At 36.5% G+C, this 18696-nt stretch overlaps 2 protein-coding genes across 2 annotated transcripts; one reads left to right on the top strand and one right to left on the bottom strand.

Moving 5' to 3' along the window:
* The first annotated feature begins 1319 nt into the window (after positions 1–1319).
* On the top strand, positions 1320–2010 carry LOC129238807 (follicle cell protein 3C-1). The gene is made up of 2 exons (XM_054873999.1): positions 1320–1546; positions 1603–2010. The coding sequence occupies exons 1-2, from the start codon at positions 1352–1354 to the stop codon at positions 1783–1785; spliced, it is 378 nt and encodes a 125-aa protein (XP_054729974.1). The 5' UTR covers positions 1320–1351; the 3' UTR covers positions 1786–2010.
* Positions 2011–2147: 137 nt separating this feature from the next.
* Positions 2148–16909, bottom strand: LOC129238805 (chromosome-associated kinesin KIF4A-like). Its single transcript, XM_054873997.1, is given in 9 exon segments — positions 2148–2510; positions 4565–4971; positions 5040–5128; positions 5131–5173; positions 5245–6070; positions 9580–10945; positions 11138–11289; positions 11370–12392; positions 16831–16909. Coding segments are annotated over 8 exon segments (3609 nt in total). The 5' UTR covers positions 12041–12392; positions 16831–16909; the 3' UTR covers positions 2148–2455.
* Between the last annotated feature and the right edge of the window lie 1787 nt (positions 16910–18696).

Genomic DNA, 18696 nt, shown 5'->3' with positions numbered 1-18696 from the left:
TGGTTCTAAACTATGCTGCGCCTGCCTGGTCCCTTGGAACCAGTGATTCGCAGTGGACAAGGCTTCAGACCTGCCAAAATACTGCATTATGGACCGCGACAGGATGTCTTATGATGTCACCGATACGCCTACTACACGATGAGGCCCTTTTGCTGCCTGTTAAGGAGCTTAACAAATTGCTCAGTAAGCAGTTTCTGCTCCAATCGCAGACGAAGAGCTCCAACTTCCCCGAGAGTCCCGCGTAACCTTGGCACAATTACGTTCTGGATACTGTAGCAGGTTAGACTCCTACTTATCCAGAATCGAGCCCGCCATACTAAACATATTATATGTGCGGCATGTGAAGGCACCCCGCACGACACTAACCACCTTTTCCATGCCCCATCAAACTCACTCATCTAACACCTCTCTCCCTCTGGACCCAACCCGTCGAAACATCTTGGCCAATGCAGAGGTGCAGAGGAAGGCGGTGTGCGCTGGCGCATTGTCGTGATGAAGGGTCCAATTGTTGTTCGTCTTCGACGTCCTCCCGGCCTTCCTTGAATGACTTGTGCCACCATTTTACCTGGGCACTGGACAGAGATTGGTCCCCGTAAGCCTCCTTGAGTAGCCCAATGGTTTCGGTACTCGTTTTCTTTAGCTTTACGCAAAATTTGATCGAGTAACGTTGCTTCAACGATCGCTACATTTTCGCCACTGCAAAATCTTAACACACTTTTAAAACAGCTTACACGCGCGAAGTGATGTTGACTGCACCGCTGTTGCCAGCGAACTAGGACCGGTTTCTAGTAGAAGGGGAAGGTCCAACGATCATTTTCCCCCACCAGCCGATTCGGTTGATCGCTTGGCAGACGCTCCGCGGGGAGGTTCATTACTTTTCAATCAAACCCTGTATAACGGGTCACTGCACTATTGCCACCCAACCAATAGAATGGGTGTACCTCATTGCGACTTTTGCAGGAGCTGTGGAGATGAAGAAGAAATTGAGTTGGTACAATACCTCTTCTGTGAATGTCCTGCTTAGCGATTATTTCTTTGACGACCTGGGAAATTACAAAATGTCTCACTGAAGGGACTAGTTACCTTCTTAAAAAGATCCAAGTGGTTTTAGCAACTTAGATAGGGGAAGGAAAACAAATGCAGGTATCACAATGGGATTTAGGGTCACCGAGTGTCTTGTGTTAAAAACAAGCAACCTCACTAGCCTAACCTAAGACAGGATGTGGAGGCGGGTATTATGAAAATTACATTCAAGAAGCCAATTTTTGGCAAAATAAATACAATCCAAGATAAACGTTTCACGTTGAAGACAAACTATAGTAAGAAAATTTCAGCAGACAGCGAAAGCATTATGCCAGACGCAGTTGGGGTAACTGAAAGTGGACGGCCCGTACCTTGCACTTGTGGCGTTTTCCTTGCATCGCAAATAAAACGCGGTGCAAAAGAACCACCAGAAGGTACTCCAGTGATTACCAATGAATTGGATCGCACCTTTCCCTGCAATCAGATCGGTCAGAAACAATGTCAAACTAAGTGCTTGGAAACCGTAAGTATGTAAACATTTCTTTGTAATCGTTATAAAACACCTACCTGCTCCACCAGATAGTGCAGCATCTACCCAATTCCGCTAGTATATTGTGTGCATCGCTGAATCGTGACTGCCGAAAAGAGCGGGCATATCTCTTTATCAAGAATTGTCGAAATCAGTGGTTCAATACAAATTTAGCGGCCGGCCGAGAATATTGCTGTCGCAATGGTCAGCCATATCCTTGTCCGCTAGTTTGAAATATTTAAATTTTGAATAAAAAATATTAATTTTACAATAATCAACAAATGGTTTTTATTACGTAAAAAATCTAATTATTAAATGTATGTGATATCGATTTGATTTATAATACACAAATCAAATATATGGTTATGAATATATCTTCCGAAAGAATATGTAGGAGTAAATACAGTAACAATGAAAAATGCTTATAAAGACCTCACCATTAAACAAAAAAAACTTAAGATATAGGGAAAATTGCATGAAACGTGAAACAAACCCGAACGCAGACCATTAGGAAATAACTAATTTTGTATTAAAAACATATCGTAAGTTTACATAGATACATAGACAAAAAAATAAGGATACTCGTACATATGTATATATAATTTTTTGTTTGTTTTATTTCTTGGCTAAAGCGGGCAACGCTTTTTGGTAATCGTAATTATTTTTGTTGTCTTCTATTACAACAGCTCACACATTTTAGGTGACTGGCGGAAAGTATCAATGACTTAAAACTTATATAATCTAAAATGTATATTTTACGATGCAAAAAATGCAGGAATGAGAAGATATAAAATCATTAAAAGTTACGGAATAGATCTCAAGTGAAGCTAAATTTAATAAACCAAAGTCGGTTACTCGTTCTTCCCGAATTATAAGTGCATGAATATGATCATTGGCACGCCCTTACTCGAAGAATTTCTTTTTAGCGGATGGCAAATCGAAAGAAATCGTTGACAATCTGAAAGCAGAGAGAAATAAAAAAAGAGATTAGTTTTACTATGTTTCATGACATTTAGAAGTATGCGAAAAAGAAAAAACTAAGAACATTTTTCGGAAATGGTCATTAGATGGAAAAACGTTACAATTTGAAAAATATAGCCGCGGAAACCTAAAGTAAATTCAGCAAGCAAAACAAAAGAGAAAAAATTAACTGACTTTCACTATTAACTCGTTTCCACGACAGTCGGTTCTACGTTGCCGAAACGACCCGGCTTTATATCCGGCCAAGGACTGTCACTCCAGCAGCATTCCCTGTATTTAAGTATGGGTAATGTTTATTCTGCTACAACAACAACAGAAAAAATTAACTAAAAGCCAGTTTTAAGAAAAAGCGTTCGATGTTTTGTAATTCAGTTCCATATACAAATTTGTTAGTGGGGATTTGATGCTGAAATATGGTATGACATGTTTAAACAAAAGCAAATCGATCGAGCAGAGGCTACGTTCCTCCGACAGTCGGTTCACTGAAAGGTTCGGAAAGGTGGCGAAGAATTAAACTGCAGATACTGCTCGCACCTCTTCAAAAGTAGTTCAGGAATATAAATAGGGAGCAAACGCCGTTGCCGTATGTGGGTGCAGGGACACTTTGGTAATCAAGGCAAATGATTACTGGTTAATGAACTGACGAACTGCAGTCCTTTAGAGTACAAAATGTGACCAACACAAATTTTTAGGCATAGCGGGAAGCGTCGGCTACTTCATCGCACTACTGACACCACCAAAAGAACAAATTGTTTCCTGAAAATTCCTTTACGAATAGAAGAGGAGTAAGCTACAATTCGTACAATCCGATGAAGCGACGCTTGGAGTGTTTGAGAGAAAGATTCTGAGCAAGATTTTTGGACCTTTGCACGTTGGCAGCGGCGAATATCGCAGGCGATGGAACGATAAGCTGGGTCATGTCGTCCGAATGGATACAAACGCTCCGGCTCTGAAAGTATTTGATGCGGTAATCAGGTGGAGAAGGACTAGGCTTCACTTGGTGTGTCCAACTGGCGCCGATTAGCACGAGAAAGAAACGACTGGCGCGCTTTGTTAAACTCGGCCAAAATCGCGTAAACGGTTATAGCGCCAATTAAGAAGAAGAAGAGAAGCCACAATTCAAGACAGGACAAATTACGTGGCACAATTTATGTGAACGATATAGTCAACATCGACGATCCGCAGTGTACATCTTGCTTGGGGGTGAGGATAGTAAAGAGTATTTTCTTTGCCACTGCTCGGCGAGACACTTAGATCATACATTTTAGGGTCGTATGTAGTGAGATTGGATGAGCTAATAATGAATGTTGTTGGAGTAAATTTTATCCGCCTTTCTGTGTCACCACTGTACTTAATCTTATCAGCTGATCCGAATGCACAAACCGCAGTCGCTAGTATATGTACACCCGCACATAACTACATAATTACACTCAACATAATCATCCATACATAATCATCGCAGCGGCTGCACTGGTCCTTTTCCTGTCATGATAAGGACCGCCGCACTCAGCGACGCTTTGCGCAGATCACAAACCTGAGCACCGTGACTTAGGCAGCAAAAAGGACGTTAAGTTGAGAATATTGCTGTTGCAGCGCAAAGTATTGCTGAACAATCTTCAACATAGATATCTCGACTTTCTAAATATTGAGGCATTCATGAATCGACTTTTACCTGTGGACGTGCTCCTGGTGGACATTTCAATGATATCATTTTTCACATACTAAATAATTGTTAAGAGCTGTATTTTGAATAAAAATAGTGAAACCTGAAGGAATCTAAATGTTGACATGTTTTAGTTTGAAACATCATCATTCATTGCGTCTTTTGAATGACCCTTCATTTTCGCTTTATACTTGTAAAGCTTTAAAGAAATAATTTTACTTGGTAATCGGCAATTTCACCCCCGAGCTTCTATTTAGAGACTCGACGTTATAACAATAAAAAAACATACGTGATATATTAAATTAATAATGGAATAGGATAAGTAATGTTTGATTTAGTCTAAGTCAACTAGCAAATATATCAATTACCTGGCCATTTTCGGTGTGAGATACGGAGCGTTGGGCTTCAAAAAAGGTGATTCTGAATATTTGAGTTCATCAATGCTTTCGGAAGCATTCGTTTTGGTGGGTGTCCGAACTGAGGGTATTTCGTTGGACTCTTGCTGATTATTGTCATTACCATCGACAGGCATCGTTTCTCCATTCTCTTTATCGTCGCTGTCTGTGTCATGTTTGCCATTTTTGCAACCATTACCGCATTGGCATTTCTGGGTACATTTTTTACCTAATGAATAGCACCCACAACGTTTAGTATCGCAATCCCTACGACATTTGCAACGCTCAGACTTTCTCTCAGTAGTATTAAAATTTTTATCAGATTCACTAGTAGCTGTTGCGAATGTATCATTTCCCGAGCTGGAGTTCTTACTGGCACGCTGTTTTATGTAAGACACAGGCAAGAACTTAAATTATTAGTATGAAAACGAAAAATAGCGATACTTACAGTTGAACGGGGTGGGCGTTTGTACCCCGGTGTTTTTGCCCAGTCCGGATCACCGCAAGAGTCGTCCGAGTCCAACTCACCCGAAAGCAATTGGCATCTTTATCGATTTCAATGGTTTCTTGCTTTATATTTGGCTGCAAGCAACAACGATACTCAAACTGTTCTAGTTTGTGTGCGTCAAACCCCTGTGCAGCCATTTGCTCACCTTCTTGAAAACCTCTTTTTTGCGTGTACCCTTTGCTTGCACCGCTTGTTGCAATTCGTTTACCAAATTTTTATAGTATTCCAATTCCTCCCGCAATGTATCCATTTTGTTCAATAGTTCCTCTTGTATTTTCAAACGCTCCTCTTGTTCCGGTGTTAGTGCTTCACCCGAGCCCGCAGCCAGCTGTGGTGCATTATGTAACTCCCTCAATAGAACGGCAATCTTCTCTTCATATGTATTCTCACGTTCGGCGATTGCTTCCTCATGCTCCAACTCCATCAATCGAATACGTTTCGCTGCTACTACACTCGTCTGCTCGGCTGCCTCACGAAGCGCCTTTTGTTCTTCCAAGGCTATCTTTTGTTCCTGCAAGCGAATGGCATGTTCGCGTCGCATATCCGAAATCGATTTAAGCAACTTGCGTATCACAGCACGTGACTCGGATACATTTTGTATGCCTTCGGCGAGGGAACGTATGCGCACTTCAAGATCGACAGTGAATACTTTCTGTTGCAAATCGGTAATTTGCGCGTTGCGCATTTCGAGCTCTTCGTGCAGCGTAGACAAATCTTGAGCTGATATACTACCTGGTTCGGGTTGTTGTTTTCTTAGTTCCTCAATGCGAATGCTAATGATGCCACGATCTTCCATTAACTGTTCAAGGGAGTGTTCTGCATCGATGAACGAAACAATTACCTCTAATTCACGTTCAACCCACGAAACGACCTGATCAATCTTATTGCTTGCAGTATTCACATCTTTAGCTGACTGCGTTTTCTGTCTTTGCGACTGAGCGGCACGCTGCCGATCGAGGGCATCTTTGAGGCTAAAAAAAAGAAAACATATATTAGTTTTTCAATTAATTGGCCTGTAATAAAGTAAAACCAATCAACAAGCGGAAACTACTTCTGTAAAAGTGCTAAATAAACTAATAAGCGATAAAAAACAAGAGTAGCTGTTGCCTTTGTCCTCCCAAACGTAGCGTTTGATCACTGACAGCAAAGTCACAGCACGGAAGATGCCGAAAAGGCATCAGAGGAGAAACAGATTTACAGCTGTGAACATGAAAATAGTATTACCCTTAAAAAAATATTTTGAAGTCATTTATTTTGTCCCTATAAATCATACAAAAGAAAACTTCAATATGAAATATCTACGAAGGGTCAGGGGATTTCAGATGTGAGGAGTTTATCTGCTAAAAATCTAGCAACTACGTAAATAACGGTTATTTATTGGCGTCGCTACATTTTTAAGTGCAACATTCAAATACAGGGTCCGTCGAAGTGTAACCTACTTCAGACCGTTCGCGCAGCTGATGCAAGGGCAGTCTAAATGACAGTCCAGAGTATTGTTTTTATGCACGCGGAAGCATTTTGCCGAGAGTCAACGCGAAAAAAGAAAATCAGACTTCGTATATTTAGCAACCAGCTTTAACACCTATAATAATATCAGCCTGCAAATCCAACGTAGAATCTCTCTTGCCAACAAGTGTTACTTTGGACTAAGTAGGCAATTGAGTAGTAAAGTCCGCTCTCGACGAACAAAACTAACACTCTACAAGACTCATCATGCTCGTCCTAACGTATGGCGCAGAAGCGTGGACGATGACAACATTCGATGAAGCAACGCTTGGAGTGTTTGAGAGAAAGATGGACCTTCGCACCATTGCGACCCAAAGCATTACTTGCGATGGGAAATTGCTTTAAGTGGCCATACGTAGGCTCAAATTCTCGTATGAGCGTTCGGTCAAGTAAAGACGATCGTTTTGAGTGTTTATGAACTGCTCAATTGGGAAATTTTTTTCAACAGAAAACACAATATTAGGAAATTCGCCACGTTCGTGCAAGCGCAACAACTCCTTTGCTCTTTCGCACCGAACTTTTTTTGCTGGGGTGAAAGATCGTGTGCTTTTTGGAACTTGTAAGCCTTGACCTTGAGCTCATTTTTCAATATGCGTCGAATGCTGTGTTGCGATATTTTCAGTTCTTTGGCCATTTTTCTTCCACTTCCATGTGTATTGTGTTCAAGTCGAGCCTTCACTTTCCGAACCATTTTTGGCGTTGTTGCGATTTTTTTTGGTCCACCTCCATAGCGTTTTGCAATGCTACCAGTATCATTGTAATATTTCATAGTGCGATACACGAACATTTTATTCACTTTGAGGTGACTGAGCTCACGAAAAATGGCTGGTTGCAATTTTCCATTTGAACTGTCAATAAAACAATTTTGACGTTGATGTCATGAGCTGTTTTACAGATACAAGCAGTGTGAAGTTGGTAGCACTTCATATCGTTCTCCCTGTATATAGCGCACGCTCGATAACGTGAACGCTCTAAAGCGCGTTTTGTGCATTGACTACTCTAAAACGTGAACAAACTCAAAAAGCTCTATAACATGAACAATAAACGTTACAATTATTTGAATGTAGTTTACATTGATCTCAAGTAATTCTGAAATTGGGGAGTCCCCTAATTAAAAAATAGGCATTTTATTTGTAATTGCATGTAAGGAGTAAAATAGTTCAGTTGCGGTTTTGGTTTTGCAAGAGTGTTTCGTCTTATGTTTCTTGGTGAAAATGAGTTCTAAAAACCCGCGTGATTGACATTAAAACAAAAGGCTAAAATTCTCGGCTTTTTAGAAAAAGGCTGATCTGTGACGATTTTAGCAAAGAAATATAATGTTGCTAAATCAACAATTTTCAACATTAAAGCCAAAAAGCAAGTGATTTTAAAATGCGTACACAACACGTATTGTGGACCTGGAAATAGAAAAACACTGTGTTCTTCAGAGTTGCCGTTTAATGGGCTGAGAGAGGCGTTAATATGGGCTGGTCATGAAGACGTCGATCAAAATGATATGAGTCTGCTAGGACGGTTAAGGGAGAAACCTGTTCTTCAAGTTTTAGAAAAACATAAGATACAAAAAAAGATGACTGATTTTTTTAAATAAAACCATCGTATGACTTCATTAACGACATTAATGTGTAACGAAAACCAGAATAGAATGTGAATTTAAATGTGAAAAATTATATTTACTTAGTCTTTTTGGGCATTCCAAAACGTGAACACCTTGGTTTGAATTAGTTCACGTTATCCAGCGAGCGCTGTATATATAAAGAATACAATATTTCAAAATAGTAATAAGAACTTTTTAATTACATCATAAATTAAAATTTTTTTTGAAAAAATATTTTATGGTATTGCTATTTTCGTGATCACAACTCAACTGCTAAATGTAGCAGATATCAACAAAATGAACATAAAACAAATAAATTAAACTGTTGATGAAGTCTTAAATATTTAGGAATTTATATCGATAATAAGTTAAAATTTGAGGAGCAAGTTGAATATATAGTACAGTTAATACGATTGCTAAAAAAATTGGGCTCATAAAAAGGTCAAGTAACCACATAAAAAAACAACAACAAGGTATACAGGCTGCATCCACGACAGTCGGTTCTACGTTACGGAAACGACCCGGATTTATATCCGGCCAAGGACTGTCACTCCAGCAGCATTCCCCGTATGTAAGTATGGAGAATGTTTATGCTGCTACAGCAACAACAATCAATAGTTGAGCCGCACTTTATATATCGTCCAACGATTTTTTTTTTCATGGCTAGCGATACAAAAGTTGAGAAACTTCAAAATATGCTAAACAGAGCTCTGTGATTAATTTTGAATAAGCAGTACGATGTACCCTTACAAGCAATGATCGGAGATTTGGCTAAGCGTGAAACAGCAAATAATTTATCACGCTATGAAATTCGTGCTTAATATAAATTAGGACAGGTTACCGGATTATCTGAGGGATAACCTAAGATACAGAAACTGAAGCTCTCATATTTACTCAGGGAAAGTAGTAGTGTTACACTGCCGCTGTTTAGAACAGAAGTTGGTAAAAAGAAAAATATATTCTATAAAGGATTAAAATGTTGTAAGGAGCTACCAACTCAAATAAAAAATTATGTTAACCCTAACACTTTCAAGAGGATGAAAGTTGCCAATTAGATAGAAATTAGCCCTACTAGCGCGATTCTGGATCTCCTCCATTCAGACCGCATGCCTACAGGAATGTTCAGTGCGGCGTTGTAATTTGCTTTTTCAGACCACCTGTACATCAAATCAATGAGGGTATTGAAGTATACTCTTATACATCAATACATTAACTACGTTATAACTATGAAGTACGCTGTAAAAACAACAATTGTAAGCTAATAATTTAAAATGTACTAGATATAGGTTATGTAAGTATATAAATAAATTAAAATAGGGAATAATACATTATGTAAATATATAAAAAAAAAAAAGATTCAAGAGTGGGAAAAATTCTTACCGTTTATTAACGGCTAATGCTTCGTCACACTTCTGTTTCAAGACATTACGTTGCTTTGTATGCAACGCCTCTTTTCGAGCCATTTCGTTCTTCAGCTTTCGATCTTTATTGCGTAACTGTATTAACTCTTTCTCGCGTGACATTTTCCATTGACGGAAGTTTTCTGATTCCTGACGCATTGCTCGTATTAACTTCACTTTTGATTGTTTCATCGCCTGTATTTCGGTATGCAGATTTTGCATCTTTTGTGTCTCCTTTTCACGCACTTTCAACAATTTTGCCTGCTGCGTATTCTTCCGTTTCATATCACTGATCTCGTGTTCAAGTGTTTGCAATCGTTTTCGGCGTTCCTCAGCTAATTTCGCGGAAGCGTTTTCCTTCACATGACGCAATTTATCCAACAACTGATCTCTTTCAACTTCCAACTCGTGTATTTTCTGTTCACATTCTTTGAATTTCTCCTCAGTATTATCATCCAGCGTACAAAATTTAACTAAGTTACCGGCAGCACGTTGGTGAAGTTCTTCTTTTAGGTTTAATTCTCGATTAATACGACGCAGCTGTTCTTTGTAGTCCATCTGAATGCTGGTGTATGCATCAGCTTCCTCTTGCATTTGCGAGTGAACTTCCAATAGAGTGCCATCTTCATCATCTCCTCCGACAGCGCTGCCATTCATCGTGGCACTTTTGTGGTTTTCTATTTCCATTTGGGTACGGTCTAGCTCCCCGTCCAGTCCATTCACCAATTGATTCAGTTCTTTAATGTGTTTAGCAGTGGTTTCCTGTTCTTCAATAGGTGCATTCACTTTGTAGTTGTTTCCCAACTCCACTGCAATATTCTTCAACTCGTTCATTTTCAGCTTCAATTTCTCATGCGCCTCCTCAGTTATGTGAGCGCGCATTTCATATTCAGTTACATCATGCAGTGTCGCCTGAAACTGTTGTTGCAAAGTGTGGTGTTTCTCTTGGAGTATTTGGTATTTTTTAACTATCCCACTACTAGCATTTATAATGTCTTTCGTAACGCCTCCCGGTGGCGGTGCAATGCTTTGTAATGCACCATTTAGGGAGCTGCTCATTGTATTACTTCCGCCATTAGCGGCCAACAGTTCCATACGTAACTTTTGTATGACACTCTTGAGGTGATTAATCTCGGCTGCATGTGGATCTTGGTTAACGATCGGTTTATTTTTAATTTTACGTGCACGGTCTGCATAGCGAAGGGTACTTAAAGTCTCAGCAACATTATAGTCGGCCGGACTGACGCAGGCTATCATAAGAGTGATCGAATTGCCGCCTAGGGAGTCTTGCAACAAGCGAGTCAATTTGGAGTCCCGATAGCGGACAAAACCAGAACCCTGACCAGCTGTAAAGCAATAACGAATTATATGAATATTGGTATGTATTTATGTATAGTAGAATATTTTTGCTTTAGTAAAAAGGTATACAAAGATTATAAGCATAGAAGGAATTGTTAGTAATAAAATGTATCTACACAAACCATTAGTATAGTTTCCATATATTACAAATACACGACTATAATATTTTTTTCACTTACAACCAAGTGCCGATATTACGTTTCCCAGGGTTAAAAGACCCTGATTTATTTTAACACCCTCCTTAAAACGATCACCTGTAGCTTGTGTCTTTTTAGAACGTTCTGAACCAGCCAAATCTACTAAATGGAACTTTGAAGTAGTTACTGTGCTCCTGTGTTTGAAAGGAAAAAATATTAAATTCAGTCTTATAATTGCATTTGAGTTGATGTTTTTAGTTGTCCTTATACGTACATTTCGTCTTTCTTGGTGGCCTCAACGGTGATAGTGAAAATCGCATGTGAGCGCGATGACTGCTCGTTCATTGCAGTAGCCGCAACAGCGCGGCCTGATGAGCCACGCAAAAGACAGTCTGTTGTTTCTCGAACTGATGACACTTGGGTTTCGGTTAGTCCCGGCATAACAATGCCATTACGGTTTTCGCGCATTTCTACAATAGATTGTTCACGGGGCTGATCTGACAACAAATCATATAATTGCTCCTGATACAACTCCATAAAAGAACACTTCGCTACGAAGTCATATTCACTTTCTAATGTTTCAATGCGTTCAAAGATATCGTATATTATTCGTGGTATAACGCCTGCATTTTCATCCAACTCTCCGTCAAAAGCTGTACCCATAGTATGAGTCTTGCCAGAACCAGTCTGACCATAGGCAAGTATTGTGGCATTGAATCCGGAAAAGAATTTGTCCAATAGTCCCGTCACAAGTACATCATAGATATATGCCTGCGTGTCTCGTGCATCAAACACATAATTGAAGGTGAATGTATCGCTGCGGTTTACAATCACCTGTGCAGAATCGCCGACGCGCTCCACAGCTTCTTGGCAACCACGCTCTCGTTCTGAAGACACAATAGGACGTATGCGTACCGCCACTCGCACATTATCGACATCTGACATTGCCGTAAATCTTTTTCCCCTTAATTTATACTTTCACCTTGAATTAGTATCGATTTTTTGCTGGCAAGTTAACCGGTTTCTGCTCGCGGAATATTAGTTCTGTATAGTTTAGGCACTACTGCTTTTCCGCTGTACCGTTATAACAGAACAGAAACAACAGAAATTAAACCACAAAAAAATTGGATGAACTCGAAACAGTGAGCTTTAGAAGATCATAAATATTTGAATAGCGCTGCCGTTAGTTTAATCGTCCACGGTTTCCATTCAGCTGAAGAATGTAGTAGGTCGTCTGGAAAGAATAGTTGCCACACGATATATTTTAAATAATTAAATGTCACTGGGTCTATTCACACTAGAATAATTAAAACAATTAAATAAAAAAGGGTGCATAACATTATTTCTTCTATGTATATATATTTGTTTAATGTGAATTTCGGATGTAAACAAGAATTGCATTTTGATTAATATTCTGTGTTTTAAGTGATGAAAGTGCTATAAAAGGGTAAATATCTTGCATCCATTCCGAAAGTTATGAAACTCGTGAATTAGTTTAGCGAATTTTATATGCTTAAAGATGAATTTGACTAAGTACACGATTACACGCTTTCAATTATTTGCATTTATCTATTCATTTTATGTTTACCTATTTACATTTAAATATAGATTACTTCAATAATTTTTGAACGGTTTAAAATAATTACGATCCGATTTTGGAATATTGATACTAGGTCCAAAACGCATCGATTGGTACCCTTAACATTTTTTGAAGTGAAACTTCCTAGGCGTCGATGGACCAACGAGAGTGGAGAGTAAAATTTCAAGGTCATGCAACGTTTTGGGCATTTTCGTTCCGCGAGAGAGAAAAAAGATATAACGTAGAGGAAAAGGAGAGAGAGAGCGCTATACCTTATATATATCTTAGATACACTTTAGGCTATATTTCTTGAGTTTTTCCTTGTGGTTGCTAATTTCTAGTGGCGCTTGTTTGTTGTTGCAAACTTGTAGGAAATATATTTTTGGTGTCTACTTTTTGGCGTTATACTTTCTTGGTGCCTACTGTTTGGGCCGTTGTTTGTTTCCAATTTTTTGGCGTTTTTTTTTTGGTGCCTACTTTTTGGCACTTATTTCCGTTTCCTGGCGTACTATAACGTGCTATCCATTCCGGCGTCGGATTTATTGGTATAACCTTGCGGTGATTTGTGCCGTTGCTGCGGTCCTGGAATCTCTGCATTTGTGCGGGTGATAAACGCTCCGAGTAGTGCGTGTTGTTGCCACGGTTTGTGTCCGGCGTTTACCTACACCGGTCAACCCTTATCCGTTTTTTGTAAATTTTGTCTATTTGTATTCTCTGCAAATGTTGTCAATTTATTTAGATATATATTCTTTCTCTCTCTCTCTCATTCTCTCTCGGGTCTCTCCCTCTTTCTTTGTCTGCCTTGAAAGTTTCACTTCTGTTTTGTGTACTACGCTACACGCACTTTTTAATAATATTATGACTTTTTGAAATTTCATGTATTTAATAATATTCTCACTTCCATTTTTTTTTTTTGATCAATCTTGGCACTCAGGCTGTATACTAGATATAGAACTGCCCAGCAAAAACATTACTTTAAAATATACTCTTATTGAAGGCCCTTAAAAACCTTAAAAATTCGTTTAATAAATAAATTACTAATTCCACGATATGTTACATATTTTTTGAAGTTTTATATTAAATAACAAAGTTATATATATACTTATATATGCATATCTATTCCTATACATAGAAGAGAAAAATAGTAGACTTCTAATGTATGCGGATGATATAATTTTGTTAGCGGATCACCCAGGCACACTACAAGTGATGATTAATAAATTTGAAAGCTACTGCAACCTGTGGAATCTTGAAGCATACCGCTTAAAATCTCAAATAATGGAGAAATGGTATTATAGTAAGGAAGAAATACAGACTGTGTCTCGGTATACTTACTTAGGAGTGGAAATAATACCTCAGATGAATTTTAAAAAACATGTTGAAAGCAGAACAGCTGCAACAAAGAATGCTATTAATGCTTCGTGGACTTGTCTTTTAAAAAAGCAAGAAATTGCAATTGAAGCTAAATGGAAACTTTTTCTTGCAGTTTGCCATTCAATACAATCATATGCAGCACAGGTGTGGGGTTTGGGATGGTTTGAAGAAGTTGATATATTGCAAAAGTATTTTGTAAAGCGAATTCTGAAGCTACCATTACATATGCCTACATACAACCTGTTTTTGGAAACCGGCATGCAAGAAAATCATTTGTTCACTTTAGAACTGTTTCTTAAGTATATGCACAGAATTTGGTTTATATTCTCAGAGAATCGGCTGCCACATTATCTGTCCAAAATTGTTATAAATAAAGAAATCATCTGGGTTAGAGATCTAAAGAACTTGTTGAGTAAAAACGATGTCATTTGGCGAATAGATGACATACAGTCAGAAAGCTGGATAGAAGATTACTTAATAATAAGAAGTATTTGCAATAAATACTACTTCTACTACTATTATTCTATTATTAAAGTAATTTTGACATGAATACAGGTGTGCAAAAATACAATCAAAGTTTTGTTGATTTTTCAGTTTCCGAATTTCAATGGCTGTTACTGTATTTCAAGCTTATTTTTAACATCTCTAAAACTGACCAAAAACAATTCCCTCTAATTTAGAGGTTTCATCGTATATTCAATTTTACTTCTTAGCAAAAACGGAGTATTATACAATTATTATAATTATTATTATTGAGGCTTACTTTATTAACATTGAAGAGATAATTATGCAGTACGATAAGCAAATTATCAGCGTCGAAAGCGATCACCGAATTACTTATTGTTATTGATTTTGTTTCATTTATAATTCCTCATCGTAGTTACCTTTCCCTTGTTGACAACAGAATAATATAATAATAAAATTTGCAGTAGGCGTGGTGCTTAGTAGAAAAAAACTAATATAAATAATTTGATTTTCCCGCCACCTTTAATTACAAAATTCGTAATGCTGGCGTAGTTATACTTAAAATTACGAAATACCCCATATACAATTTGACAGTTTAATTACCTCCAGCTCTTTCCAGCAAATAATAATAACACTGTGTGACAAAAAAAATTAATTAAATATACTTTTATGGAGACCTAGCACAACTTGTGGCTATAGAAAAACTAAAAAAAAATGGAATAGGAGAAATTTCCAAATTAGTAAAAAAAAAAATGGAATAGGAGAAATTTCCAAATTAGTAAAAAAAAAAATAAAATCTTAAAACTCACACAACTCTATTAATTTTAATTCAATTACAGTCAAATATAGCTCATTCGACGCAAAATTAAATTTACTATAAGATTAGTGTACTAAAAAAAATCCTCAATATCGGATAATATCGTAAAAATTATGTCAAAGTTGAAAAAATAGAGAAAAAATAAAAAAATTCCAAATACTTCCGCCTACAGTCTCGTCAGTTGTCATTTCAGAAAAATTGTCAACACACTGTCAGAAAGGTTTGTTTTTGTTCTTTCGAACTAAAAAAACAAATTCGAAATCGGATGGAAATTGGCGAAGTTAGGAGTGATTTTTCACATCAACCTATTGAAAAACGGTTTTATTGCCATAAAACGAGATTTTGGGGGTGTATTGGAAATTTCTCTTATACCATTTTTCTTAGTTTTACTATACCTACAAGTTGTACTAGGTCTCCATAAAAGTATAAAATCACTGTCGCACAGTGTAATAATTATTATTATTTATAGGAGATATATATAAGATATAGATACTAGGGCCTTCAGTACGCAAATAAATAGTTTTACATTTATGTATTTAATCTTGATTTGAAAAATTTTGCACTTGAAAACTTTGGATCAATTTTGAAATGACTGTTGATTTAAAATTATTTAAATCTCCTCCTACTGTACTGCGATAACAATAATGGCATTTCCCATTTCGTTAAGAATACAAATTACATGGGGATCGCACATTAACCTATAAATACAGACATACATACATATACATATGTACATATACAAAAATGTTTACGGTCAACGGTATTTAGAATTAAATGGATATACATAATCGGGATTGATAATTTAAGTTGAATTAACTTTGTAAACCAACTGAAAAAATGATTCATTACTGGACAGACATTGCATTTCAAATAGTTGCATAGGTATATGTACACTATGTATAGAGATTAAAAACGGCTAGCATTTTCCACCAAATGTTCCAATGACAAAGCATTAACAAAGCTTGCAAACTTGTTTTTTGAAAACTTACATATGTACATACATATACAACCGGAAGATTTATTACCCGTTTTCAATTGCACGAAAATCATGCGAACTTACATACATACATACGTGCGGACATATGTGCATGAATAGATATGTACATATATATAATCACATATACTACATCAAATATTCATACATATGTATGTATGTTTATCTAGCCCATACACAATCAGCGATTAGTTTATTATCTATTTCTTTTATTTGCCAAACCTGTTTCTTCCTGTTGTTAAATTATAAAAGCCTTAATAACTGAAATTGTATATGTGTAAACAACATATGATTTTAGTATAAAAAAAAACATATACATATATGCCATTAAATAGATGATTTATGAAACACTTTTAATATGCTGGAAATAATTTAATATAACACTTATATAATGTTTTTGTACAACGTGACCATATTTTGTAAAACATTTTTTTTACACATCTAATCCATATCAGTTTTATCACCACTTACTTTAACATAATAAACAAACAAATATTTAATTATACCTTTATTAAATTTCCGTTTGGATCCCATATGTTCACTTTGCTTATCGTTAATTCGACCGTTCACTGTTGGCACACCGAGTATTAATGGAATATACTTTTTGCGGGTTTTTATTAATTTGCGCTATTCCAGCTGAATTTTTTTTGATAACAAAATGCATGGTACTGCCAGATGGAGAAATTAGAAATGCTTTGGATTTATTCAGTTTTGTATACGTTGCCGCCACCGTAGATTAGTGTATTTGTTGGGGGCACACCCGAAAAGATAGATAAGGGAGCAAGGTAAAAAGTTTTATTTTGGGTCTTTATTATCATTTGTGCTTTCAGAATTTAACACGCGGCACTTCGTCTTCCCTTTGGGCACAACACATCTCCTCATAATAATAATAATTTAAATTTGTATACTTATCCGGATTTGCCTACATATTTCTTTCTAGGCTCGACGCCAACGTACCTGTCATACTTTTAGTATTTGACCTTTGACAAATTTAAAACTTCTGGAAAACATTATGTACACCATTTTTCCAATAGATCGGCAAAATTAGCAATGACTTCTGTCGACAACCTTATTCCGGTTTTATAATAATTGTGATTCATTACTTCGTTATTGGTAGTAGTCATAAAAATGCAAAATAATATAAGATTGAAATAATTGTTTGACGAAAATTGACGAGGTATTTAAAAATGTTGGAAGGGAAGTACTTTATTTTTGCGAGCTGGGAAATTCTTTGACCGTCATTCAGGTCGATTCACCTTCACACGATTCAGGCTCCCGAACACCAGTTTGGAAGCGAGCTAATTTGAGTAAGCGGAATTTGTCAGGATCTTTACGTGAGCACTGAGTTTGGCACCCACCACTAAAAAACCCAGCTCTTAAGAACAGAACAAATATAAGGGAATATAATTTAAGGCATGGACCTGGAATCTATGAACTATGAAATTGGGAGGGTACCTACGCTCGACTGGCCAATGTTCTCGAGAAGACTGACTGACTGACATCACCACCATCCGAAGGAAAGAACTTGTTATGGTAGAGTAAACCGAATGTAAACCTAAACAACAAGTAACGAGTTGAAGCAACAAAAGTTGCCTTAAATGAACGTAGTTATACAATAAAAAAGAGGTTGTCTGTAAAGTCGGTTTACTGACGATAGTTTAACATGATAACGTCATAAGAAAATACTGATTGAATGGTTGCATTTTTCAAAAGAAAATTTTAATTTTATTTGTTTGATAGATATTTTGTATGGATATAGAGAATGAGTTAACATTAACATAACATAACATAACATAACATAACATAACATAACATAACATAACATAACATAACATAACATAACATAACATAACATAACATTAACATAACATAACATAAAATAACATAACATAACATAACATAACATAACATAACATAACATAACATAACATAACATAACATAACATAACATAACATAACATAACATAACATAACATAACATAACATAACATAACATAACATAACATAACATAACATAACATAACATAAAATAACATAACATAACATAACATAACATAACATAACATAACATAACATAACATAACATAACATAACATAACACAACATAACATAACATAACATAACATAACATAAAATAACATAACATAACATAACATAACATAACATAACATAACATAACATAACATAACATAACATAACATAACATAACATAACATAACATAACATAACATAACATAACATAACATAACATAACATAACATAACATAACATAACATAACATAACATAACATAAAATAACATAACATAACATAACATAACATAACATAAAATAACATAACATAACATAACATAACATAACATAACATAACATA

The sequence above is a fragment of the Anastrepha obliqua genome, chromosome 2, assembly GCF_027943255.1.
Source record: "Anastrepha obliqua isolate idAnaObli1 chromosome 2, idAnaObli1_1.0, whole genome shotgun sequence".
Taxonomy (NCBI): domain Eukaryota; kingdom Metazoa; phylum Arthropoda; class Insecta; order Diptera; family Tephritidae; genus Anastrepha; species Anastrepha obliqua.
Note: the sequence above shows the minus strand (reverse complement) of the source record. Positions and strands in the feature narration are given on the sequence as shown.

Bases quoted from the DNA above. Each gene is read 5' to 3' on its own strand.
- LOC129238807 (XM_054873999.1), top strand. From the start codon at position 1,352: ATGCCAGACGCAGTTGGGGTAACTGAAAGTGGACGGCCCGTACCTTGC. The intron at 1,547-1,602 runs GTAAGTATGTAA...CTGCTCCACCAG, and splicing joins AAACTAAGTGCTTGGAAACC to ATAGTGCAGCATCTACCCAA.